This window comes from Monodelphis domestica, chromosome 3 (assembly GCF_027887165.1).
Source record: "Monodelphis domestica isolate mMonDom1 chromosome 3, mMonDom1.pri, whole genome shotgun sequence".
Taxonomy (NCBI): Eukaryota; Metazoa; Chordata; class Mammalia; order Didelphimorphia; family Didelphidae; genus Monodelphis; species Monodelphis domestica.
The window spans coordinates 311,221,031-311,248,116 of NC_077229.1; the positions used below are offsets into that span (position 1 = coordinate 311,221,031).

General features: G+C 35.5%; 1 protein-coding gene across 1 annotated transcript in view; it reads left to right on the forward strand.

Moving 5' to 3' along the window:
• Positions 1–5,595: 5,595 nt before the first annotated feature.
• NKAIN3 (sodium/potassium transporting ATPase interacting 3) overlaps positions 5,596–27,086 on the forward strand; it is an 868,360-nt gene continuing 846,869 nt past the window's right edge. The window contains exon 1 of the mRNA XM_007487063.3: positions 5,596–6,242. Coding sequence (XP_007487125.2) covers positions 6,189–6,242 — 54 coding nt within the window. The 5' untranslated portion in view covers positions 5,596–6,188. The remainder of the gene's footprint in view (positions 6,243–27,086) is intronic.

Genomic DNA, 27,086 nt, shown 5'->3' on the forward strand with positions numbered 1-27,086 from the left:
AATGATCTACTATTCATGACAGTTGAAATCTACAAGCTTTTTCCATGAAAATCAGGCATAAACTTCATTAGAGACAAGTATTCAAGGAGGAGGCAGAAAGTATTTGCCCTATTACCATCTTATCCCCAAAGAAGAGTGAAAAGATTCATTGAGTATTATATTTTTAAAAATCAACCTTTTTTGCTTATATCTATGGTTGTGCCAACATATGAACTTTAGTATCTTTCTTTTCTTGCCTTTTATTTATTGATATTTGGAGCTTTAGAACTCGAACCTGAGGTTGAGCTGTCTTTATTGGTGAGTGACCTAACTCACATAACACAGAATATCTCACAGTGTTTCCTATATCCATCCTCTCCAGATATCTTAATACTTGCTTGTTGCCATACAGTCTTCCCTTTTTTTGTCTTCCCTCCTCCAGATTTTCCTCCTCTTGCTCTTTGAATAGTAATCAAATCAATACTAGCATTACTTCTGAAAGGGGTATGAAAATCAATAACCTTCAATACCTTGGTTGCACATGATAATTCTCTTCCCTGGCTATTCCTTCTTTAATTGAGTGTGAGTTCTCTGAGGGCAGGGAATAATTCTCTTTTGTACTTACATCATTAGTACCTAGAACTATTTTTGGATAGGGTCATAGACTTGGAGACAGGAAGACCTGAGTTCAAATCCCTTCTCAATCACTATTAGCTGTGTGAACCTGGACAAGTAACTTAATTTCTCTCTGCTATAATACCCTCTCCATAAAATGAAGATTACAACATCACCTACTCACAGAATAGGTGTGAGGATCAAATGAGAACATATATGTAAAAGACTCTGCAGAATTACAGAACTAGGCAATTGTTAACACTTATGTGTTCACAACATGGATTCATATACAATACATAGAAAATATAATCACTATACTTATGATGAGGTTCAAGTCCTGCCAGAGATCTGGGATCATATGAACATCACTTAACCTTTTAGTATCCAAGGTAGCTGACTTTTTATAAATTATATCTAATAATCTTTAAATATCTAAGATTACAAATTATATATTTGAAGCATTTATTTGTTTGTTTGTTACATTAAAATTTCCAATTAATTGTTATCAGTGGAGTAAGTTTCCACACCAAAACTTCCTTATAGTAAAATCTCAGGTCCAAATATTTGCCTTCCTGCCCAACACCACCCCCTGGCACCCACCCTAAACACTAATGCAAGCTCTTTAACAGTCATGCACTGTCTAATATATGTCAACCCAAGACGAGACTCAAAGTCCACTTAAGTGTATTCTTATGTTGTGAAGAACTGTTCTTGGTTCCAATAAGCACCTACATTTGTGCTTTTATTTGGAATTTGTTTACTCAAAATATACAGCTTTAGTGAGGATACATTTGGGATTTAGCAAATGTAAGGAAAAACAATTTAACTTGGCCCTCAATGTCAGTTCTACTAAACTTCAAAGAGGCACTATAATAATGCAATATTTCACATGAGAGATTATTTTATCTTTTTATCAGTTTCAAGTATTCATTTCCTCATTTGTGTATGTGGTGTGAAACTTAAGCAATTATGAAGTTTTTAAAAGGTATTTAAAAAAGATAAAAAAGGCTTTATGATAATAAAAATAATATCAAGCGTATATGTGAAGAATATGTTTATCCCACAGAATATAAAACAATGTTATATTAATTCTACTACTGGATTTTCATATAGTGGATTTGAAGGCATAATTTCATTTTATTTTTACTTTAAAGTTTTATTGACATCTTTATTTGTCACCTTCACTCACCAATATGTCCTTCACTGCTTCTTCCTACCTTCTAAGAAAACCATCTCATAAAACAAAGAATAAAAATAAGGGGGAGAAAAAATTCAACAAAACTAATCAACCCATCAACTAAGTCCAACATAATGTACAGTGTTTGGGGGCATGTATTTGGAGTCTTAGATAACTGTTTTAGTACCTAGATATATTTTAAAAATCCACAAATAAGTGAAAATATTCAACACTTTTCCCTTTGTTTTTGGGAAAAAATCGTTTTGTGAATGAGTCAGTATCCTTGAATTTGAAGTTTCTAGTAGTCAGGGACAGATGGCATCTTCTTTAGCCCAACCCAGTGTCACCTGTCTGTGGAGATTAATTAAATTGTCTACATTTAAAAAAAACCTTCATATTCTGTCTTAGAATTGATACTGAGTATTGATTCCAATGCAGAAGAGTGGCAAGGAATAGGCAATTGGGGTTCATTTGCTTGCCCAGGGTTACATAGCTAGGAAATGTCTCAGGTCACATTTGAACCCAGGACCTCCCATCTCTAGGCCTGGTTCTTTATCCACTGTGTCCCCTAAATACCCTCATTTCTGTACAGTTGTGAGGAAACTTGCTTGGAATGTTTGCCAATGAATAAAGATATTCTTTCCCCTTTTAGCATTGCAATGCCCCTTTGGCAAAAAACCCCTTTAGCCAGACCCCCTGGCCTTAATTTTGCTGTACTGAATTGGATGCTCTAACATGCTTTTCTTTTCTTACTATGTGACTCCAAGAGCCATAAAGAAGGTGCATTAGTGCCACTTATTTCCTTTCAGTCACATTAGCTGCCACACTTGTGTGCCACTGCAAATCATTTCAAATTGTGAGTGGATGCTACAATGCTCAGGCTTTCTGAAATCCTATACATGTAACAGAACATAGTTGAAGAACTCTTAATGGCACAAAGCAGTGATTGTGTGTTACCTTTGTGAAGATTCTGATAGCACCAAAATTCCCTGTGGTTGTCACCAGCCACTTGTTAGAAAATAAAGTATTAAAGAGAAAGACTCCTTTGACTGGTCGACATATTAATATTAACAACAACAATCCTTTACATTTCTAGAGTATAATGTACCAGGAAAGCACAAAATATACCTTGCTAGAGTAGAACCAAACTCTAATTATAGTATTATTATTATAGCAACCTCAGAGAAAATCAAATAACCAGTTACTGTCAAAATTTATTATTAACTCAAAGGTAGTTTTAGAAAATAGAACTTAGAGATGCATATAAAATCTCAAAAAATGCTATCATAAGGCTTATATTAAGATCCAAATAGGCAAAATCAAGGTCTATATATAGTATAGGCAGGCATTTAATGCCTTTTTTTCTCATGAGCTTCTCTTCACACCCTCATGTATAAAAATCTGATAACTCAATGGTCTATCCCTATCCAAAGTTAATTGTATTTCAGCAGGGATAAAAGTAACTTCATTTCTATAACACTTCAAATTTTTCAAGAACTCTCTTTACAGGTAGTGTTTTGCAGGTGAAGTAATACTCAGAGAGATAAGGTGATTTGTTCAGGATCATATAATCAATAAATATTGAAACTGCTGTTTGGACCTATGTTTCTTGACATTAAGTCTGGACTTCTTTTCATTACAACTCCTGTTAGCCAAAAGGATGAGCAGAGAGACATCAGATCCTAGCTGGGGAGGAAGTGTCTTTTTGGACCCTTAAACTACACCCACAAACAGATTGTTTTGAGAAATGTATGCAGTAGAGATGTTACAGTTCTCTAGACACTATTTTCTAATATGAACCATTTAAATGTTTTATGATGTATAATAAGATTCAGGGATGAGTACACAGAAATGATTACTTTATCTTGACATTTTCTCATAGACTCTAAATTTGAAAAGTAAAGTGTAAGTTTCTCTACCTATGGACAAAAGCTGCCTTTTAGGGTCATTTTAGGGTCCTTTCACTTCTCAGTTCCCACCTTTCTTAGCTTTCATAGAAACAATAGTTTGACACTTTCTGGCAGCAACAATACTACCAGCTCTCCTTACGATGCTAAATTATTCATTGACTTGTGTCCATTTCTCTTCCTTATGGGTTCATTCCCCAAAGGGAGGTGGTCTTGTTCCCTTAGCTCAGGAGAACCAGTGACCTCATTATTCTGTCTGTGACGCCATAAAGACCATCATTAACTCCTGATTCTACTCCATTTCTCTCCCTTTCTTCTTGATCCCCTTCTTTTATTGGACAGAAAAGGAAACCAGGAAGTAAGCATCCATTACCCCTTCACAGTTCTTAATCATACAGTTATTTATTTATGAGCCCCTATAGGATGTAAAGGAAATTGTAGTGATTTTCCTTGGGAGTTAATCACTATCTTTTAAATTTAAATTGTGGAGTTGAAAAAAGGTTCCTTTTTACTCAGTTAATTGAGAAATAGGTAGATCTACAGCAGAGAAAGCACCATAGATCTTCAAGTGTCTCCCCCCAAATGAATTACTAGGATAATATTTATAATTAAGGATTCATGTTCTGAGCTTTAAACTTCACGCGCACCTCCCCCCCCCCCCCCCCCTTTCTGTGTCCTCTAATGCACGTCAGTATTAAACTGCAGGAACAGGGAAGGGTGTGTTCTGGGTTTAAGTCAAGCTCTGACTAATCGCCTCAGTCCTCTGCAAAGTACTAAAGTATCAGATTCATGTAGTTGCACTGAAGATATTTTTCAGATGCATTCAAACAGAAAAGCTACCTGTCGCTAATTCAACCAGTGTTCTAAATGCCAGGGAAATCAGAAATGAAATACTAGTGAGAGCCAGTCTGCTGCAGTACTCCTCTACTCTTTCATAAAACGGGAAATTAGAGAATGCAGGGTATGTGTGTAGTTACTTCAGGCTGCAACCATCAGTGATCCATCCAGTCAGGCTTTTTTTGGTCTCTGTCCAAACGTTTTCCACAAAGTAGCTTCCAGAATGTGGACTCTTATTTTCTTTATCCTAACCTTTATTTCAGTTCTCATTCTGCCATGGAATACCTGCAATTCTTCTTCTTATAGTGATGACATCAAGGGGCTGTAGTTCTGTAAAGAAAGGCTCTCCCTAAGCTCTTCCACATCTTCCGTTCAAACTGCTCTCCTCTCCATTTCCCTTAATGTCCAGTCTGTTTATTTCTCTAGACTTCTGATCTTCCTGAAGATTTTCACTTGGTCTCCCAGCTAACTCCATTCAACTTTCCCAGTGAACCTATAGCATCAATGCCCTCCAGGCAATCAACTGCTGAAATCTCAGTGTACCCAGAGCAGCACTCTCTAACCTCTCCAGATCCTCTGGACTACAGTCACTAGCTTGTTCCCTTTTTTAGGCTCACATCCAATCCACCTTTCTGTCAGCAAGCTCTCACTTCCCGACATGTCTCCCTTCCCCGTCAGGCAGTTACCCAAAGTACTGTCTTATGCTGCTCTCTTCTGTCCTTCCCGTAGATTCTTACCTACTCTGACCCATTTCCCCTGACCGACCTTCCTCAATTTATAACTCTCTAGAGTCACCATTGGTTTCTCTCTACCTCAATGGGCAACTGCCTAACGGATTCCCTACATACACTCCCATCAGTTTACAGGCACATCCATCTCCCTCACAAGACATATGTATGGACAGAATCCCAGAGTCAGACAGATCTATCTACTTCATCTCTTCAATTACACTCATATTCATTCGCCACCAGCACCCACTATCCACCACTATCTGCTAACACCACACACACACACACACACACACACACACACACACACACACACCCCTAAAAAATATTCTGAGCAAGTCTAGCTAGTCCCCTCGGGTTACACTCTCTTTCATTCATTCCTTACCACCTTCCTACAAAACACACCATACACCACACACACACACACACACACACACACAGCCCCGTCAACCCACTCCATTTACGACACCCACCTACTATATACCCCTCCCCTAAACAGACATTCACCCACTCACCATCTGTAGCCTCCCTTCTCCCCCACCTCCTCCCACCCTCTGTTCCCCCTCCTCAAGAAGTAGACCTGCACAGTGGGGAGGAAGGGACCCCAGCCAGATGCTCCAGTCCGCCGGGCTGCACTGACCTCAGCTTGCTTAGTCCGAAGAAACTACAACAAAGGAGAAGGGACACTCCACCCCCCACCCCCCAACCAAGAAACCAATGCCCTCAAGCTCGGAAAAAAGAAAGAAAAAAGAAACTGAGCTTGGAGGTTGCAGAGGTGCTGGGGTCTGCCTGAAGGTAGTGAGCCCTAGCTCCTAGGTGGGGGCCAGGTCCAGAGCAGGAGCTGGGGCAGGCTTGGGGAGTGGGCTTGCATTAGAGAAGACGAGAAAGAGAGGACGCCTGCCGGAGCTTCAGAGCTTTTTCTCGGCTCGGACGCTGCCAGTCACCATGGGATGCTGCACCGGGCGCTGTACTCTCATTTTCCTCTGTACTCTGCAGCTGGTGAGTGAACCACCGAGCGACTAAGCTACCTACTTCTAGTCTCTTCCCAGGACCTCCCTCGGGCACTACCAGGTTTCCTGGAGACCCAGAGGTGCCTCCATCTCTCCAGCCTGTTCCCTTACTCCCTCGAGTCCCTCCCAGGCTGAAGCGCCCAGTCCCCCAACAGCTCTTCTATTTGCGCGGTAACTCAGAATGTTGGGAGCGAGCTTGAGAGCTAGTGTGTGAATTGAGTGATTGCTCTTTCTGCGGGCTCCCCGCCCCCATTAGCTCCGCCACCGTGGGCTGAGCTGCCGGGAAGCCCGGGACTAGCCTCCTGTCAGCCTCTGCTATAGACTGTGATCCAGGGAGCAACCTCCGCGCCAGGCTTCCCCCTTCCCAAGGGACTTTAGAAGTGAGCGCTCGCTCCCTTCCGGGCGGCCACTCAGCCACTGAGCTCACCCAGTTGTTCTGGGGATGCTGCAAGCGGCGCGGTGGCTGGTGAGTGCTTGCACCCACCCCTCGCTTAGAAGCTTAAGACCTACATCTCCTACGTAGTGATATGCAAAGTTTGGTGGCTTGTTGTGGGCTTTGCTTTTGAAAAGTAACCGTTTTGCATAGATTCAGTAGGGAGGAGGGTAAAAGTGCGGTGCTATTGTCCTAGATTCCCAGAGGGAGAGGAAACATCCATTATGTAACTGTATTGAAAGTGATTCTTAACAGAAATGAGTCTAAAGATAGTTATTAAACTCTTTCAGACCACTGAAGGAGGATTTTCCTCTGTGACTATGTGTTAAAAAAAATTAATCTCTTCCCTTTTGTTTTGGTTAAATTTTACTTTTACCCAGTGACAGATTGACAGTTGTCCTTAAGGAGAGAACAAAGTAGGCAGGGCAAGCTGCTGGATATGACTTGTTTGAGAAAGCAAGGCTAATGGATAGTTGAAAGACCTGGAAAAAAAAATTCTATCTTACCGGATAGATTAAAATATTTTATCTATCTATCTATCTATCTATCTATCTATCTATCTATCTATCTATCTATCTCATTCATCTCTATATGCTCCTGTTAGCATATAGTACACTGGGAGCTTTTCTGCTCTATTTTTCCCTGAGTGGTCACTTTTTGAGGTCAAGGCTACTGACCCTTTCTACCAGGCATTGCACTACATCTTGTGATGCATGAAGGGACACTGTGCTGTTCCTTGCTTTTCTTCATTGTTTTACTATATGCAAAGAAACTCCAACAACTTGGTAGATACATAGCTAACAATTTGGGTTGTGCTTGCTAATTTCTTTTGCTAAAGTTTGCAAATTTTCCCAAGGAAAAAGCTGTCAAGATGAACTTTACTGAGCAATAACAACCCCTTGTATGGCTTATTAACTAAGGGATTAAAAATGATACTGTTTCTTTAAGAGTTAATCCTCAGTCCCCTGAAGGTTTTCACTTTTGTACTGCTTCAGAGTGCTTTCTTTCTTCCCTTCCTTTTTGGATAGTTTTACTTTTTGATGTGCTCTTCATTAAATATAAACAGTACCAAGACTGAATCTTTATGTTCAGGAATTTGGTAGTGCCATTAATTTTTCTTAATCTATGGCAAAATGCCTTCTGTTGCCTGAAAAATTTTAAATTGGACATATGTATGTATGTATATATATATATATATATATATATATAATTATTTCATGGTGAGAAAATGTTTCACTTGAACAGGATTATTTCTACATTAACAGGGAAATGAATATAAGAAAGACAAAATTCACTTTCTTAATAGGAGGCGGGTCTCACTGATAATGCTGTCAACCCTTGATTATATGTCTTAGTGGAGAAGAGCAATGATGTGGAAAATCCATAGCAGCATTGAGTAGAAATGTAATTTTAACAGAATAGAAGTTTACAGCTGGAAGTAACAGACCTAAGAGACAATTAAGTCTTAACTTTTCATCTTTCAGATTAAGAAATTTGAGGCCCAGAGATCAAATTATTTACTCAAAGTCATATAACTTATTGTTGTGGTTGTTCAGTCATGTCTATATGACTCCTTTTTAGTTTTTCTTGGTGAAGATACTGGAGTGGTTTGCCATTTCCTTTTCCAGCTCATCTTATAGATGAGAAAACTGAGACAAATTTAAGTGATTTGTTCATGGTCGCAAAACTAGTAATGTCTGAGGCTGGATTTGAACTCAGGTTTTCTTGACTCCAGACCTGGCACTCTATCTGCTGTACCACCCAGTGGCCAGTTATTTAACTAAAAAATGACATAACCTGATCTAAGAAAATAGAACTCAGATCTTTTTGATTATGATGCTCTTTTAGCTTTGGAGAACTATTCTTATGTACTCCTGACTCTGGAGATAGAGTATGGTTTATTTTTTTTTTAATACATCAGATCTATCTTCCTAAATATGCTTTTAAAAAAAGATTTATATTAGTATCAGTTTGAAATTTGTGAGTAAATACTACTGGAAGGGATGGGGTTGTGTATAAGTATTAGTGGTAGAAGATAACCTATTATTGAAAATTTGCTGAGGAGAATCTCTCTTCTAATTATTGACTTAACTATAATGATCCTTTGAAACAGAGGAAAGTTCTAAAAGTTAAAGAAAAAGTAACACATTTATTGTTACATCTAGTCCTACTCAATTCAAACAACATTTGGGGCCCTGATAGATCAGATTAAGTAGTCATTGTCTCATTTATCCCAGGTTTCAAACTACTTATAATTATGATTATGAAGATATACCTGCAGGGCTAATTGTGGAAATGTTTGCTTCACAGAAATAAACAAACAAAAAGAACTGTGAATAAATCCAGTTATTCTCATTTCTTGTAGTCCATTGAAAACTGTCAAAACTGCCATCAACCATTTCACAACTTTTATTCTTTCTAGTCAAACCACTTAACAACTTATACACAGATAATTCATTTAATATGTAGATCTTCTTTTGGGGCATATTTTATAATAAATGCAATTAGTCTAATGTCAAAAATGGGTAATCTAGACATTGATTTAAAAAAAACCAAAACATACTTAGAGCTCAGTGTCTGGCACATAACTGATGCTTAATAGAGATTGTTGAATGATATTTTTAAGCAATGACTACAAATACTACCTTTATCATGCCTATTTTAGGTAGAAATCCAGTAAGCAGGGTTAGGTATTCTGAGGGCTGTTGGTGGAAGTGTCGTTGAATTTATGTTCCTATGAGATGTCACCACAGACAGTTTGAGGTCTTCATCTAACATTGAAGAGGTCACAGGTATAAAACATGTGAGGCAGAACTTGGACCTCAGATGCTGTTATCACTAAGGAAGATTTATTGAACTTCTAATTTATCTTTTGAAAGTCCAAAGAGATATTAGTGAGGATGGGCAATGTTTAAATTAAGAGGTGGAAACACAAACTTTTTTTTTATAACCAATTTGGAGTGATAGAATGAAAAATGATTCAGATACATCAAATGTCCTTATACAAATAAAGGGATAATATTCATTTGTTTAAAAAACAAAACAACTCTCCAATCAAAAACAAACAAACAAAAAAAACCCGGGAGAGTGGTTTCCTTCCTCCCCAGAGGAAACTCTATTTTTACCTTACTCTTAATTCTATATCTGGAGCAATTTGTAAACAATTTCCTTTAGCATAATGTTGAAATAACATGATTGGGGGAAGCATGGAGAGTCCTGGATGTCTGTTACTCCAATAGTAATTTTTTGCCTGAGCCATATGGAATGTACTGTTCACCTCTTCCTTTATATATGCCAACACATGAAGCAACAAGAAAGCTTTATGCTCCATGAAGAACATTTATTTTGCAATTTAGACCTACTGATACTTTTTCATGTGAAGGAATTTGCATTTTGAATGGATTTTGTTTCTCTTTTTCTATGTGATTTAACCCTCTATTATTTAGTTATGGAGATTGTTTGGTGCACTGGCTAGAGTGCTGAACTTAGAATAGGGAAGATCTAGGTTTGAATCCAAGAAACCAGAAGCCACATAAAAAGAGCACTGATTATAAAGTCAGAGCACCTGGGTTCCAATGCTACATCTGACAGAATCTGTATAACTTTGAAGAAGTCTCAACCTCCCTGAATCTCATTTTCCTCAATTCTTAAATGAGGAAGTTAGACTATATGCCTTCTGAGGTACCTGACAACTCTAGATTTGTGATCTCTATGATCCCCATGAATGTTCTAGCAGTGACCTTGGGTAGGCCACTTAAACTCCACAGACCTCACTTTCCTTAAGGGTAAAATCAGAGCATTGAACTAGATGACCCTTGAACTCCATCCTAGCTCCAATATGTGCTCCCTATGAATGTTCTAGCTATGTGACTCCCAGCAAGTCATTTCACTCCTGTGAGCCTTACTTTCTACATCTATAAAATGAGAATGATAAGTACCTCTGCCACAGGTGTCTGATGAGGATTTCATGAGAAAATGTGTATAAATATTTTGCAGACTTTAAGGTGCCAAATATGTTCTCAATTTAGTTCTTTTACTCTTCCAGTATCAAAACTGTAGGGATTATTTTATTTATATTATTTTATTTTTTCTTCAACTATGGAAAAATAATTTTTTAGCCTCTATTTCTTCCCTTTGTTCCAAATTCTCACCCTCCTTTTCTCTTTCCCCTCCTTACTCCCAAGATGGTTAGCAATATGATATAGATTTAACATATGTAATAGTGTAAACATCTTTCCTCATTAGTCATTTTGTGAAAAAGAAAGCAAACAAAAAAGTAAAAAATAAAATGAAATATAGTATGTCTTGGTCTGCATTTAAACTCCAGTTCTTTCTTTGGAGGTGGATGACAGTGTTTGTCATGAGTCCTTGAGGATTCGCTTGGACTTCTCTGAATAGCTAATCAATCGTAAATGTTCATCATATAAATATTGCTATTGCCGTGTATGATGTTTTTCCTGGTCCTTCTCATTTCACTTTGCATCAGTTCATGTAGGTCTTTACAGGCTTTTCTTAAATAATCCTTCTCATCATTTCTTATAGCACAGAAGTATTCCATTACAATCATATGTCACAATGTATTCAGCTATTCCCAAATTGAGGGATATCCCCTCAATTTCCAGCTCTTTTCCACCACAAAAAAGCTGCTATAAATATTTTTGTACAAATAAGTCCTTTTCCCCTTTTTAAAAAAATCTTTGGGATACAGACTTAGTGGTGGTATTGCTGGATCAAAGGGTTTTCACAGTTTTTTAGCCCTTTGGGCATAGTTCCAAATTCTCCAGAATAGTTGAATCAGTTCACAATTCCACCATCCATACATTAGTGTCCCAATTTTCCCATAAACCCTCCAGCATTTATTATTTTCCTTTTTTTGTGGTATTAACTAATCTGATAGGTGTGAAGTGCTACCTTAGAAATGTTTTGATTTGCATTTCTCTAATAAAGAGCAACTTAGAACATTTTTGAAAATAGGATTCTGTATTACTTTCATCTCTTCATCTGGAAACTGCCTATCATATCATTTGACCATTTATTAATTGGGGAAAGATTTATATTCCTAAAATTTTTGCTCAATTCTCCACATATTTGAGGAAAAAGACCTTAATCAGAGATACTTACTGTTTTTGGTTGTTGACTTGACTTACACAGGCTTAAGGCCTGACTATGTTGTGGAATGGGGAAGAGCTTGGCTATCAGGGATACCCAGAGAGAAATCTTTAAATTCCCTTCCCACTTTGAATCTATGATTTATTCAAGGAAATCAAATAACCCACAAATCAATACTCAAATTCTCTCACTCAAAAAAGCTCATTCTTGAGCATTTCAGTTAATTTAGATTTCCCCTACATATTCTACCTATATTTATTTTTGTTTTACTTAGAAATAACAGGCTTTAAAAATGCTGTGCTTTGCATGGTGTGATGAAAGTAACTGGCATTGTATAGTGCTATTACAAAAGACAATGCTGTTCTTAAGGCATTTTGGGGTGTGACAGATTTTTGATGTGTAAATGAAATGCTTATTATTCTTAATGGGGGATTACATCTATATAGTGAGCAGCAAAAAAAAAATGCAAGATTTGTAGACTCCTTCCTAAAACATCCTTCTTCAATTCCTTTTTCTGAAAATTTCAAAAATTAAAGGAAATAAACATAGTATCACTGAGGTAGAGCTTCTGAAGCTCTTACAATATTGGTCACAATTCAGAACCTAAGGGTTTTAAGATGAGATATGAAGGGCAGCTAAGTGGGTTAGTGAATAGAGCCCCAGGCTTGGGGTCAAGAAGAGGGGTTCAAAACTGACCTCAGACACTTCCTAGCTGTGTATGTAATCCTTATCAAGTCACTTAATCCTGTTTGTTTGATCCTTACCCTTTCTGTCATAGAGCTATTTCTAAGACAGAAAGTAAGGGTTAAAAAAAGATTACATATAAAAACTCATTTCCAAATTGAGGATGTTGTTAAATACAGTTTTTTAGGGGGCAAAAATTACTGAAAAATAATTTGAAGTATTCTTTTTTGGGGGGTCATTAGAGATAATGTGGATTCTCATCTGACAGTGTTGGACCAAATATGGTAACCTAGTGTAAGGATAATTTTAGTGTTTTGAGTTAAATCTAAATGATTGGTCACCAGGGAAAATTCCCAAATAATAAAATACCCAAGTCAGCTAGGAATTATGGAGATTTTAATTTATATAGGGAGAAGGGATTTAGGAAAGAGAGAGAGAGAGAGAGAGAGAGAGAGAGAGAGAGAGAGAGAGAGAGAGAGAGAGAGAGAGAGAGAGAGAGAGAGAGAGAGAATTAATTTAAACTGCTCTGGCTCAAGTTGAACCAGGCAGTAGTTAAAGGCCTTGGCCAAAGTGGCCTCCCTGAGCCTAAGGGTAAGGGAGTCAGTCTTATCACTCCCCACAAGACTGTCTCCAAGTTGGGTTCCAGTCCTAAATCCAGTCCAGTCTCCTGAACTGAGTTCAGAATAATCTCTTGAACTGAATTTTAGCCTTTTAAAGAGAATTTTCTTTCATGTCACCTCCCCTAAATTTTCATGTCTACTAATCACAGTAGATGCTTTAGCATTCTTTAGTTCTCACCACTCTTTAGTTCTCACCTTCTCTGGTTAGATTATATCTTTTGAGTACTTCACACTTGTTAAGCTTGCCTTTTGTGAGTTACTTGACCTTTTTGTGATCAACTTAACCCTTTATAGGTACTTAACACCTTTTTGTATTAGATCTAAAAATAGACAGCTTAAGGTCCTAGTTTCACTATAAGGTATGAGTTAAGTAGCTTCATTGTTCAATCAGGAGTTTACAAATTTATCTTCCCCTAAAGTGTGTCTAAGTATGGGTGGAGTAATGTAAAATTCCCAAGACATTCCTAATTCTGTTAGACCAAATATCTCCATTGTTACAATAAGGAAATAGCTAAATCAAATCTTCTAAAGTACAGTCTGAGTAGTTTTTAAGCTTCACACTAGAAAGTGGCTATGGTGCTGAGTACGATTCCAGAACAATTTTAGAAGAGGCAGCTAGTATTGGTGGTGGTCAGTAAGCCCCCATAATCATGTAAGTAAAAGAAGTGACTAGTTTAAGACAGGAAGAGGCAGAGACAGAAGGCTCAAGTTCCTTGGATCAGGGAAACTTTAAGCAGTTGGTCTGCCACTCCTTTATAAAGTGTAACTCTTTGGTAAAGTTAGGTGGCTCCTTCTGAGAGTATATGGAGACCCAGAGGCCAAGGTCTGCTTATTTCAATTTACTCTCATACTGAATGTTTGGTTATTAAAGAGCAACCTACCTCCTAGATGTGCTATTTTTCCAATTGGACTCTCTCCTTCTTGAAAAGAGGGACTGTCCTATTTGTCATTTTTGTATCCCTTCTACTTATGTAGGAAACTCCCAGGTAAGAAAACTCCCTTTCTTGATTTGAATCAGTATCTTCCATGCAATTGACTTGCCATAGGTTCAGTTTCTATCTGTGTCCTTAGTGTTTAGCCCAGTGTCTGACACAAAGTAAGTAAATAAGTGCTTTTTCACCTATATTCCCTATGGAGTCAGATAATCATCCTCATCATTTCTGAAGAGTTTTATCTTTTTGTCCCTAGAAACTAGTACAATGACAGATATATAGTAGAAACTTAAAAAGGATGTGGGAGGTAAATGATTACATGAAGTAGAAATACTTCCTAACTGGGTTCTTCACAGGATGTTGACACCATGGGAAGGTTCAATTGGTTTGATTTCATCACTGGGTGATTGTCTTTATGTTCTCAAAATGGTTCAATTTTTGTGGCCTCTCTAGGTCAGAGAGATTCGGTAGAATGATGAAGCTTGAGAATGTAAGCTTCTTGAGTGGTTCACTTTTATATTTGTGTCTCCAGTATTTGGTATATAATCTGTGATTAATAAATTGTCAGCTGATTATTTGAATGTCAGTTGAATTATTTTAATGGAAAATTCCTTCAGATTCTGATTCTATAGTTTTAGCTGAGGATCCTTTATAGGGAAAAGGGAATAAACATTCAATAAGTGCTTATTATGTGCCAGGCTCTTTAAATGCTTTACAAATATTGGCTGACATTATCTCATTTGATACCACTCTGGGAGGTAGGTGCTGTTATTATCTTGATCATATAGTAGAAGAAACTGAGGCAGATGGAAACTAAGTAACTTGCCTGGGGTCACCCCTAGTGAGAGGCTGGATGTGAACTCAGATCTTCTTGATTCTAGGTCCCGTGTGCTATACATTGTACCATCTTATCGCCCTTCTATATAGAAAGACTACGATTTTAGAGAAGGTAGCATAGAACTTGTAATGCTGAAGATTTTCTAAATTTTATCCATCTGGACTCCCACTCAAATGACTCAACATATCTAAAACCAACCTCATTACCTTCTTCACTGAATCCCCTCTTCAATCTTCTCAGTTCTTATAAATGACATCATCATTTCTTTTGTCACCCAGGTGAGAAACCTTGGTGTGATGACCCTGACTCATTCTTTGCCATCCCCAGTATCCAGCAAGCCATTATTTCCTGTCTATTTATCATTTGAAATGTCTTTTGTACCTGTCCCCTTTCAAAAAATGAACTGACATGTTTTGTATTTAGATAATTGTCAGTCTTCTAGCTCTGAGATACTGCCTACTGGAAAGCTAGCCTGTTTGCCTTTGGACTGAATTCCTTCAATTAAAGAGTTTTCCTCTTTCTTTTTCCTTGTTCTCCTCCTCCTCTTCCTCCTCTTCTTCCAATCCATCCTGAATTACTGATTGAACTTTCCTAAATACTGTTTTGATCAGTTCAATTCAATAAACATCTATTTAACACTCGTTATGTGCAAGGGACTGGAAATATATAGATAAAACCAAATTCTTTCCTGTCCACAAGATGCTCCTGACTTCTTGGAGGTGTTTTTACCCAGATTTGTAGTCCAAAGAAAACTATTAGGAGACAATAAGAACTGGGGAATCAGGGAAGGTTTCAAAGAGAAGGTAGCATCTAAGCTTGGCTTTGAAGGAAGGCAAGAATTATGAGACAAAGATGAAGAAGGAGTACCTGTCAGGAATTAAGATAACCCATGCAAATAAGTGGAAGTGAGAGATGGACTATTTAACTGGGGGAACAACTAGTAGTCTAATTTGACTAAATATGAAGGGATTATCAAACAATTAACAAAGGTCTAACCATATTTTAATTCATTATTTAAATTAAATTAAACTAAAAAACATATTTAAAAACAACAATTTTAGGGGCTAACCATGTACCAGTCAATGTGATGACTGTTATATCAGGTTTATATTATATTAGGGAGATAACATATGCATATATATAGATCTGTACAGAATAAATGTTAAAAAAAATGGTCATTTATGGAAGGAAATCCCTGGAAGTTGGAAGGAGTATCAGGATAGGTTTCATTTAGAACAGGGATACCTAACATTTTTTACTTCACTGACTCTTTATCAGTATGATGAAATGCTATGGGCCCCTTTTCAGAATAATGTTTCAAAATGAAATATAATACACAGGATTATGAAGGCAACCAATTATATTGAAATAAAGTTATCAAATTATTTTTATAAGTTTCACATATCCACAGATTATGTCCTGAAGTAAAGGTGGCACTTGAAGTAAAAAAAAAAAAGTGAGAGATTCTATGAATAGAGGTTAGATGTGAGTATATTCCAAACAGAGGATGATGGGTAGAAAGGAGAAGAGATTAGTGAAGGGATGACATTTGTGAGGTAAACCAAGAAAGATATTATGGCTAGATTGGCTAGAACATGAAGGGAATTATGTATAAATCAACTATAAAGGTAAGACTGGGGTTAGGTTGTACTGGGATTTTAAAGTCAGACACGTATATATTTTATATTTCTTTATATTATATTTACTTATATAATATATTTTATCCTAGAGGTAATAGGCACTGATGAAAGTTGAGTAGGGAAGTGACATGTTAAGGTTTTCCCGATTCCAGGCCCAATGCTGTATCCACTGTGTTATCTAGTTGGCTCAGTGGATAGAGCACTGGGCTTGGAATCAGGAAGACTCCTCTTTCTGAGTTCAACTCCAACCTCACTTAATCCCGTTTGCCTCAGTTTTCTCCTCTGAAAAATGAGCTGGAGAAGGAAATGGCAAAACACTCCAATATCTTTGCCAAGAAAACCCCAAAATGGAGTGACAAAGAGTTGGACACAATCAAAACAACTAAACAATAATGTTTAAGGTTGGAGAAGTAAGGAAGAACATAGTATTGTGTATAATAACATAATATCTGGAATATCTGGAAGGGACATGAAAGACTATCTTGTCTAATCCTCTTAGATGATGAGTCTGAGGACTTTGAGGCAGTCATAGCTAGGTGGCTTGAATTCAAATCTTGCCTCAGACATTTAAACTTAACCAGTTTCTTTATTTGTATAATGGGTATACTTTGTAAATCTTAAAGGCCTATAGAAATGCTAGGTAGGCAGTTTTGGTGTCATTTCCTCTTACTCCAAAGCTAATCATTTTTAGTGTTCTTTTTTTAAGAGTGGGGTAGGTTGAGTTAGGAAGGATTGCTTTTAATTAATTAATGTATCTATTCATCTATATAGTTATATTATGAACTTAAATAATGACAATATATAGAAAAAACAGAATATATAAAAAATATATATAAAAAACAGACAATATATAGAAAAAATATATAGAAAAAAATCCTTATTTCCTTCTGAATTTTCCTCTCTTATTTGTGTTTTCAAAGTTTCATTGTTCTTTTCTTCCTTATATTTTTTTTTCATAACTGTTGCTGCCCACTCTACTCCACTTTAAATTTTTTGCCCACTTCTGTAAAAAACAAACATATTCAGTTAAGCAAAACAAACTCACACCCTGGGCTTGTTTAAAAAGTAAGTCTTGTCCTCCTCTTGTCCATACCTCTCTATTAAAAACATTGGGGGATATGATTCATCATTTGTCTTTTGGAATTATGATTGTTTATTACATTGATTAGAGTAATTAAGCTTTTCATAGATATTTCCTTTATATTTTTATAGTTACAGTAAAGTTGTAAATTATTCTACTTATGGTCACTTTAACTCTGTGTCAGTTCATTAATTCTATTTAGGTTTTCTTCTCTTTCATCATTTTAAGGGATAAATAATATATTTTCAAACCATTTATTTATTTGTTTGTTTGTTTATTATTTTAAGTATTTTAACATGGTTACAAGATTCCTCCCCTTCTCCCTCCCCACTCCCAGAGCTGACAAGCAATTCCACTGGATTACACAAGTATCATCACTCAGTAGCCATCTCCTTATTATTCATTTTTGCAATAGAGCAATCCTCTAAAACCAAAACTAGGGGTAAATAATATTATATTATATTCATATATCATGATTTCTTTAGTTGTTTCCATTTGGTGAGTTTATACTTGGTTTAAAATAGTTTGCTATGGGGGCAGCTGGGTATCTCAATGGATTGAGAGCCAGGCCCAGAGATGGGAGGTCCTGGGTTCAAATTTGACCTCAGACACTTCCTAGCCGTGTGACCTTGGGCAAGTCACTTGACAATCACTGGATAGATAGCCCTTACCACTCTTCTGCCTTGGAACCAATACCTAGTATTGATTCTAAGATGGAAAGTAAGGTTTTTTTTAAAACAAAAAATGGTTTATTATAATAAAAGTGTAGATTAAAGTGGTTTTGCACCTGTGGATAATTTCATTTAATATATAAATGCCCCAAAGAGGAATATGTTTAATAAGGATATTGTTAGGTCAAAAGGTATGGGTGTTTTTGCCTCCTACCATCTCTTTTTTAGTATAATGCCAAATTATTTTCCAGAATGAATGACCCAATTGAAAGCTTCACTGATGGAATATTAGTCTATTTGGATTTCTCCAATAATCATATTCTCATAAGCAAAGCATTTCTTATGTAAGGCAGGATACAACATGACAACATGTATTCAACACTGTCCAGAAAGATGATATTTTTTTAATGTGGAAGATTTGAAATAACATATTTCACTTTGTGGAAAAAGTAAACAATAATATGGTATATTTATGTACAAATTTAATCTATTTCATGTCAATTTTGTTGACATAATTATGAACTAACCATTATTTGAGAATTTTAATTTGTTTTGAAAGTGAAATTAATTACCATTAGGTTCCAGGTGTGGTTTGTAACTCAAATAGGAAGACCAAAAAGAAAACTTTAGATGTTTCTACACTTTTGCAGTTTAACTCTGCCCTCATGTTACCATTTAGCTCTGAGTTAATTTCTTATGTAAATTACTAAAGTAACGTGCAAATTTTTGGGCAAAACGAGATAGATGGTAAGAAAATAGGATTTTTATCATATTCTGACTTAAGAGACTGATGAATATTTTGGTAATGTTAAGATTAATTATTCTTTTGATGTGCTAAAGATTTATGTTTATAATTCCCATTAACACTAATTACTATAATATATGTAAATCTTCATGCACTGAGAAAAGAATATGGTCATTAGAATAAAAGATAACATTTCAAAATTGATTAGCAATCAAAATGCCAATTAAATGGTATTGAAAACAAAACAAATGACAGATAGTATGCAATGCTTTCATTTGAACTTTTCATCTCACATATTTTGCACAGAATAGTAAAATGAAATTAAAGCTAGTTACTAATTATTCTTTATGAAACATTTTGATCTTAGGCCAGTGCTGTTGAATGCATATGTTGTTATAGTGGATATAATAATAAATGTTTAGCTAATGGCACTGAGGCTTGCTAGATGTGATAAATTAGAGAAAGTAAAATCCTTGAACTGATAAATTGCTGCACCATTTGATGTTGGTGAAAAAATCACCAGTTCATTGATTTGGAGATGAAGCATCTGTCCATTGGTAAAGGAAGATGAGGGGGAAGGGGTATGAGAGGCCATGGTTAATGGCACTGACAAATGCATTGATTGCAGGAATTGGATGGACTGTTGTTCACAGAAGCAGGTGCAAGATAAGAATGGCAATGCTGGTTCAGCGTCTAGAGGTTTTTCAGTGTATGGGCTTTGCTAAGAAAAAAAAAATAGCCTTAACTGATTTCATACCTGAACCAAATGTTTGAAACTTCTTCATCTACATAAAAGTATGTCTTTTCTCTTCTTATCTCCTTTTGATACTCAAATTATGAATGCTTTCCTAAAGATGCATAAACCTTTGATTAATATAAGGCAACAGAACAGGTTTCAATGACCACATTCTTAATTTTGGGAGAAGTTGAGAATAAATTCATTAAATTAAATGATGACGCATAATGTTTCTGATGATACCATGTTCTGATTACCTCTAGGAATTTGGGAAATGCTTGTGTTATAGTAATGACCAAAATGTAGCATGACAGTAGTGTAAAGTGGTTGATTTTATAAAGAATTCCTGGGTGAAATTAGAAAATTACATAGTACCAAAAGGATAAGTAGAGTAATGCTCTATTATTTTGAAAGCAGTTTAATTGATCAAATGTAACGTATGAGGGAATGTTAATTTTCTCTTATAAGATTATTTCTATAATGCAGTTATATAATAAATTCTAAATGAGCGACAATGCTCAAATAACTGAAGGGACTATTCTGTCCTCAGATAAGACTGTGGTTAAACCATCTAATAAAAATAGCTAACATTTTTTTAGCTTTTGAAGGCAGGGACTTTTTTGACTGATTTTTGTATCCCCAAAGCTTGGCACAATGCCAGACACACAGTAGTGCTTAATAAATGTTTCTCTGTCTGCCTTTAAATTTATCTCATTTGATTCTTACAACAATCCTGTTTGGCAAAGCCTATTATTATCTTTTTTTATTCTAAATGAAGTTAAATGACGTACCCACTGTCACATATCTAGGAAATGTGTATCATAATCTCCCTGACAGCATTTGACCCTCTATCCTCTATGCCACTTAGCTGCCTCATCTAAGCAAATAACTTTGTACATGATTCTGAAATATATTGGGGAAGGAGATTTCATAATCCTTTGAAATAGTAGTCTGCTTTAACTTTTGAGACTACTTTAGCAAGTTCTTCCTTTTTTTCTTTTTTTTTCTTTTGATGGGATAGAGAACAAGTATTTGTCTTCATATTAGTGAGTCTAGATTTCTTTTTCATGGAGGATGCTGTACTAATAAACCATAATTATATGATGCTTTACATTTTATAAAACGCTTTCTTTGTAAAATCTTATCGAGAAGGAAGTATAATTATTTCACTTTACATTAATAGTTTTGTCAGTTGTATTTTCCTTCCTCTTATTTTCCTCCCTTTGAGTACAGATTTTCTTCCAGCACTTTCAGATGTGTAAATCCTAATATCTCTCTTAGATTCAGCTTTCTTGACTGTTAAAAGAGGAACAGTAATAGCCACTACCAAACAGGATTGTTTAAGAATCAGATTTGTTAGTCATTACAAAGAAATACCTCATAGTATTTTTTTAAAAATCAGTTCTATTATCTTTTTGTTTTCCAATTGATTTATTTCTTTTATTTAAGATATCATATGTTGCCCTTATTTTAAATAGGTAATAAATTACTACTATTCCCATTTTATAGATGTGGAAGTTAAGTATGTGAATGGTCACCAATGTCACATGACTAATAAGAATCAAGGATGATATTCAAACCTTGCTAAACTGATTGAGACTGAGTGTTTTATTCACTTCCTTTCAAGACTCTGAGAGGTCAGGGTTAGAAGTCAGTTTATCAATACAACTTTTGGCTCGCTATCCAATAAAAAATATGGAGACATTATTAACTCACATTTCATTCTTCTATTAATGAATCCTAGGACTGCACTCCTTTAAAAGAACAATACAACAAAACTCCAATCTCTACCCTCACTATTATATTTTGCACTAAAGCACTGCTTTTCTATACAGTCAATATTCTAGTTTTCTTTTGTAGTTCTATATTAAAGTATGTTCTTTCCATTACTTAAAATCCCCAGAATTGACATATGAATGTTCTTGTAAAAGTGGTGTTAAAAGTAGTGAAATTTTTATTTTTCAAGACAAATGAAACATTATTTCTACAGAAGCAATAAAATGACATTAAAGTATCCATGCATTTTGGAATTGATCACTGATATGGGACTAAGTAGTTTAGAATTGTTAATAGTTCACAGATTTCACCTCTAGGTCACTAGTTTGAATCTAGTCCAATCAAATGTGGCAGAAAGTCATTACTATCTTATTGGTGTTGATTGGTTCCCATGAATGAATTGGGGATCACACTCTAATGTCCAGATCATCAGATGACCTTCATGATTGGTCCTAATTAGCTCTCCTACATGGATGTCAAGTAATCAATGATCATAAAAATTAAACTGTCTCTTTATACTGGTTCTTCTGTGCCCTAAGGTGCCGATTTAGAAAAGGAAACATAATTCATCATATATGGAACATATTTTATTAACCATTCTGGAGAAAAGATGCTTAGGTTTTTATATATGTTATTTATTTTTAGGCTTTGACTTGTATTACTAATGTTTGATCAGAGAACATAATTAAAAGATGGTTTCTGGCTGGTATTCACTGGCTGGTATGTAGTTTAGAAAAAGTTGACTTTTGGATCTCCAAGCAAAAAAAGTCAGGCAATGGCAACATCTTACTCTAGTTTAGTTACTAAAATTTACAGGTTTTTGATACAAGATCAACCAACCTGCCACGGTGTCATCTGTTTGGATACAATTTTGAAGATATAAAAGATTCATAATTAAAATATTCTTTCTGGAGGACATAAAGAGAGATTTTTTTCATAAAAAAAAACAGAGGTATGGATAATTTCTCTTTGGAGGCATGAACTATTTTATGACTCCTGCTAAACCGAATAATCTAAAGGCAGTTACCCATTTTGCCTATGTTTTGGGTCAATTTTGCTATAAAGAGTAACTATTATAAAACCTCCTAGCACTGTTATTTCATACACTAAGCTATAAACATTTTATTGTATAATCTAGAAGGTTGAAACACTAAGTTATCACATTGCATCTTCTAAAAAAGATTTTTGCCTGTTTATTGTAACAAGGTGGTTTTGTATCTTTTCAGTCCTATTTCAGAATATTGGGCTGGGTTGAACTTTATTTTTGGCATCCCTCAGGAGATACCCCAAATAATCTTGAAACAAAGAATGGAATGTCAGTCTTCATCAGGCAGAATGTTCATGATTTTTTTTTTTTAAAGACTAAACTACCTCTGACCAGAATTTCCCATTCTCTAGATATGGACTATTGCAGGCTAGCACACTCACAAACAAACCTTTTTTTCTCCCTTAGAATTTAAGTCATGAATAGTTTTTATTATCTGTGAAAGGCTCCTTCTCTGGTCCTTGAAGTACCTGATTAGTTAGTGTTCTAAATGGAGCAGTACTGCCATTGACGGGCTTTACAGATGCAGGCCCAATTAGAGGGGGAGCCATTAGATGCAGTCACTGAACTATTAGGAAGCTTGAAAAAAATTAAAACAATCTTTTGGTATAAAAAAAAGCTGTGGTTGAAAATATATAGATGAAGTGAACCTCTAGGGATGATCCTTTCACACATTTGGGCTCTGTTAAAGCATTTCGCTAGTATAAGTCTTAACGTTTTATAACATTTCAGAGGCCTACATCATACCCAATAGCATTGGTTATTTATTATTAATGCTCTTTTTTGCTAGGCTAAAAGTGTCTTTATCCATATTTTTGTTAACCCTTTCACTACTAATAGCATTTCCATTAGAGTGGATTGCTTGGCTTTGGTTGGAGGGATAAGTCATTTCATGATTCAATAGCTCTATTTTCCTCCAGGACAACCCAAAGAACAGAATATTGATTTTTGTAGCACACTTTCCTTTATGGGTGACAGACTGGTTTTAGAGTTGCAAAAATTCTTCATGGATTCTCAGAGAAGATGCAATTTTCTGGCCAGTAATAGTTAGAAAATAGAAAATGTTTATATTTTCATATGATCAGGACTAGATAAAAGTTAAAGAGATTCTGACATATAAAATATTTTTGAGACATAAACTGTGAACATTTCTTTTATTTGTATTCAGCTCAAAACATTTCTTTTTTGACATTTGATGCAAGTTTTGGTGGTTTAACAACTATGAAAAAGTTCAGGGGAAAGTAGCCTGTTTTAACTTCCATACATCAAAATTATCCTTTAAATTTAATATTTTCATCTTTAGTTAATTATGATAACTAATATTAGATTTATATTTGGAATAAGAATATTTCATAGTGCCTAATGTACTCTTTTTAGCAAGATATAGTATGGAGGATCATTATCTCACAGGCATTAAAATTATTCTTATGACATTTTAATTACAATATATGGGTGTTGCTGAGCTGTTTCACTCATGTTTGATACTTTGTGACCCCATTTATGGTTTACTTTGCAAAGATGCAGGAGTGGTTTGTCATTTCTTTCTCCAGTTTATTTTGCAGATGAGGAACTGAGGCAAACAGGTCTAAGTGATTTTCTCAGGGTCAGACAAGTAGTAAATGTCTGAGGCTGGACTTGAACTCAAGAAGATGAACCTTCCTGATTCCCAGTACAATGCTCTATTCACTGCACCATCTAGTTGCCTAGCATACAGTGTAATGATAATTTATTTCCAAATGCTAAACTAATCACTATATAGAGAACCGAAGAAGGGGTGATCATGCCTGATTTGGCAAGAGAAGTTCTAAAAGTAGAAAACTTAGAGTGAAAGAATGATAAGAATGGAAAGAATGATGCAGTTAGAGTTTGGTTTGGCTCAGGATGAATCAAAATGTAGCTGAGAGACATTGATTTAAATTGTGATAATCCTCATAGGTAAATTCTCTGAACATTAGAGAAAAATTGCCTTATGTGTATCTAATATGATTGAAAACTGGATGGACTTTGTTCTTTTCTCCTACATTCATTAAAAACCATAAGAAAGTAATAATATCTAGGATTAGTATAAATCATTATTTACAAATGCTTCTGGCTTACTATCTATGTCTAAGTATAGGAGATAAAGATCTGAGATACAATAAAAACATTATCAGCAATATTATATTGCTATTTGAAAATGAGCTTGATGATGGGATGTTAATCAAGAGTGGAATTACAGAAGCTCACTCTTCTCAAAACTGATTGCTACTGATCACAGAATTGGACTTAAAGAGAATTTAGGAAATGTTCAGAAGAATGACATACATTTCAAAAAACAGTAGCCGGTTTTTATCTCAGAGTTGAACTGTAAGTCCAAGTCTTTTTTAAAAAATGAAACTAATTAATTAATTAAGAGTATTTTCCATGGTTCCATGATTCATGGTTTTTCCTACCCTTCTTCCTCCCCCCTCCTGGAGCTGACAAGCAATTCTACTGGGTTATACAAGTTTCTTTGCCAAAACCTATTTCCATGTTATTCATATTTGTAAGAATGATCTTTTAACATCAAAAGCCTAATCATATCTCTATTGAACCACTTGATCAATTATATGTTTTTCTTCTGTGTTTCAATTACCATAGTTCTTTCTCTGGATATGGATAGTATTCTTTCTTATACGTTCCTCAGTGTTGTCCTTTATCATTGCATTGCTGCTGGTAGAGAAGTCCATTATGTTCAATTGTGCCACCATGTGTCAATCTCTGTGTCCATTGTTTTCCAGGTTCTGCTCCTTTCACTCTGCATCACTTCCTGGAGGTTGTTCCAGTCTCCATGGAATTCCTCCACTTTATTATTCCTTTGAGCACAATAGTATTCCATCACCAACATATACCACAATTTGTTCAGCCATTCGCCAATTGAAGGGCATCCCCTCATTTTCCAATTTTTTGCCACCACAAAGAATGCAGCTATGAATATTCTTGTACAAGTCTTTTTCCTTATTATTTCTTTGGGGTACAAACCCAGCAATGCTATGGCTGGATCAAAGGGCATCAGTCTTTTAGCACCCTTTGGGCATAATTCCAAATTGCCCTCCAAAATGGTTGGAAAGTTCAAGTCTTTAGAGTGAATATACAGGAACACTGTCATTTTATTCCTAAATAAACAAAAACAAGAGGAAACAGTCTAAGATATAGTAGGCAGATTTTGATTAGTTATCAGGAAAAAAATGGTTGCTTCTAAAAATTATGAGGAATTTGAATGGGTTACTGAGAGGGTTATCACCTTGGAGGTCTTTCCTATAAATGATAGATACTTTTTAACTTAGTCTAGGATACTTGTTCTGATTTTTCTTTTTGTGCTTCCTTCTATCACTAATTGAACAAGAAAACTGAACAAGGGACATTTTGAGGTCAATTAATACTGTGGGATATATATAGGCAAGGGTAATTTAAAAGGTGACTCCTAGCTATTCCTTTTCTAGAATGATCTCCCATTGGAGCAGAGATTGCTAAGGTCTCAGTGGCTAATCAGAACTTCCACTGTACCCTGCTAGACAAGATCCATTGACATAGCAAGTTTTCAAGACTAGAGAAGATAAAATTTGGTATTTGGATGCTGTTATTAGAGTGAGCCACCTGCTACTTTTTGCATTCTCATTTTTTCCTTTGGAAGTAACTATGACTGAGATATTTTCATTAGAGCCATTTATTCATTTGTCAAAACTTTAATGGACACTGCTATATAAAGAATACTGGAATAGAGAGTTGAGATACTACAATGCTTAAATATGACACAATTTCTGCATTCTTAAAATTATAAATTTCATAGCCTTCAGAAGAGGTCATCTGAAATATCTTTATATAATGTTTCAACCCATATAGTCAGTCAAGAGACATTATTTTGTTTGTCTTCACAAACAAAAGAGAATGCATTTTGTGAGGAGCTTTGATTTTTCCTTCCTAGCCTCACCCCCAAATGACACAATGTATCAATTAGAGGCATTCAAAACATAAACTCTATCTTTGCTAAGAATTGATTAATTTATTAGTGGACTGGTCATAGCTTATTTGTAGCTATTTATTTCTTCTTTTCCAAAATTTTTTTGGGAACATATAGATATGGACATAGACACTGGACTCATAATAACTAATAGCTGAGTTAAAATACAGCCTCAGATATTTACTAGCTGTTTAACCCCAGACAGTTCATTTAATCCCTATTTACTTTAGGTCCTCATCTGTAAAATGGGGACATACTGGAAAAGAAAATAGCAAACCACTTCAGTATTTTTCTGAGAATACCCCATGGACATAGAGTCAGACACAACTGAATAACTGAACAAGAACAACATAGTTATAGACAAAGACACACTTTGCTTCCTGGTATTTGGAGTAGAGTTACAACCAGGGGGCATTTAACTTCTTGTAACTTGATATTAGATGCATGCTACTTTCATATTCTCCCACTTAATCATCTCCAGTTCAATCTATCAAGTGTCTACTGTTTACTATATGTGAAGCACTGGAAATGGAAAGACAAAGCA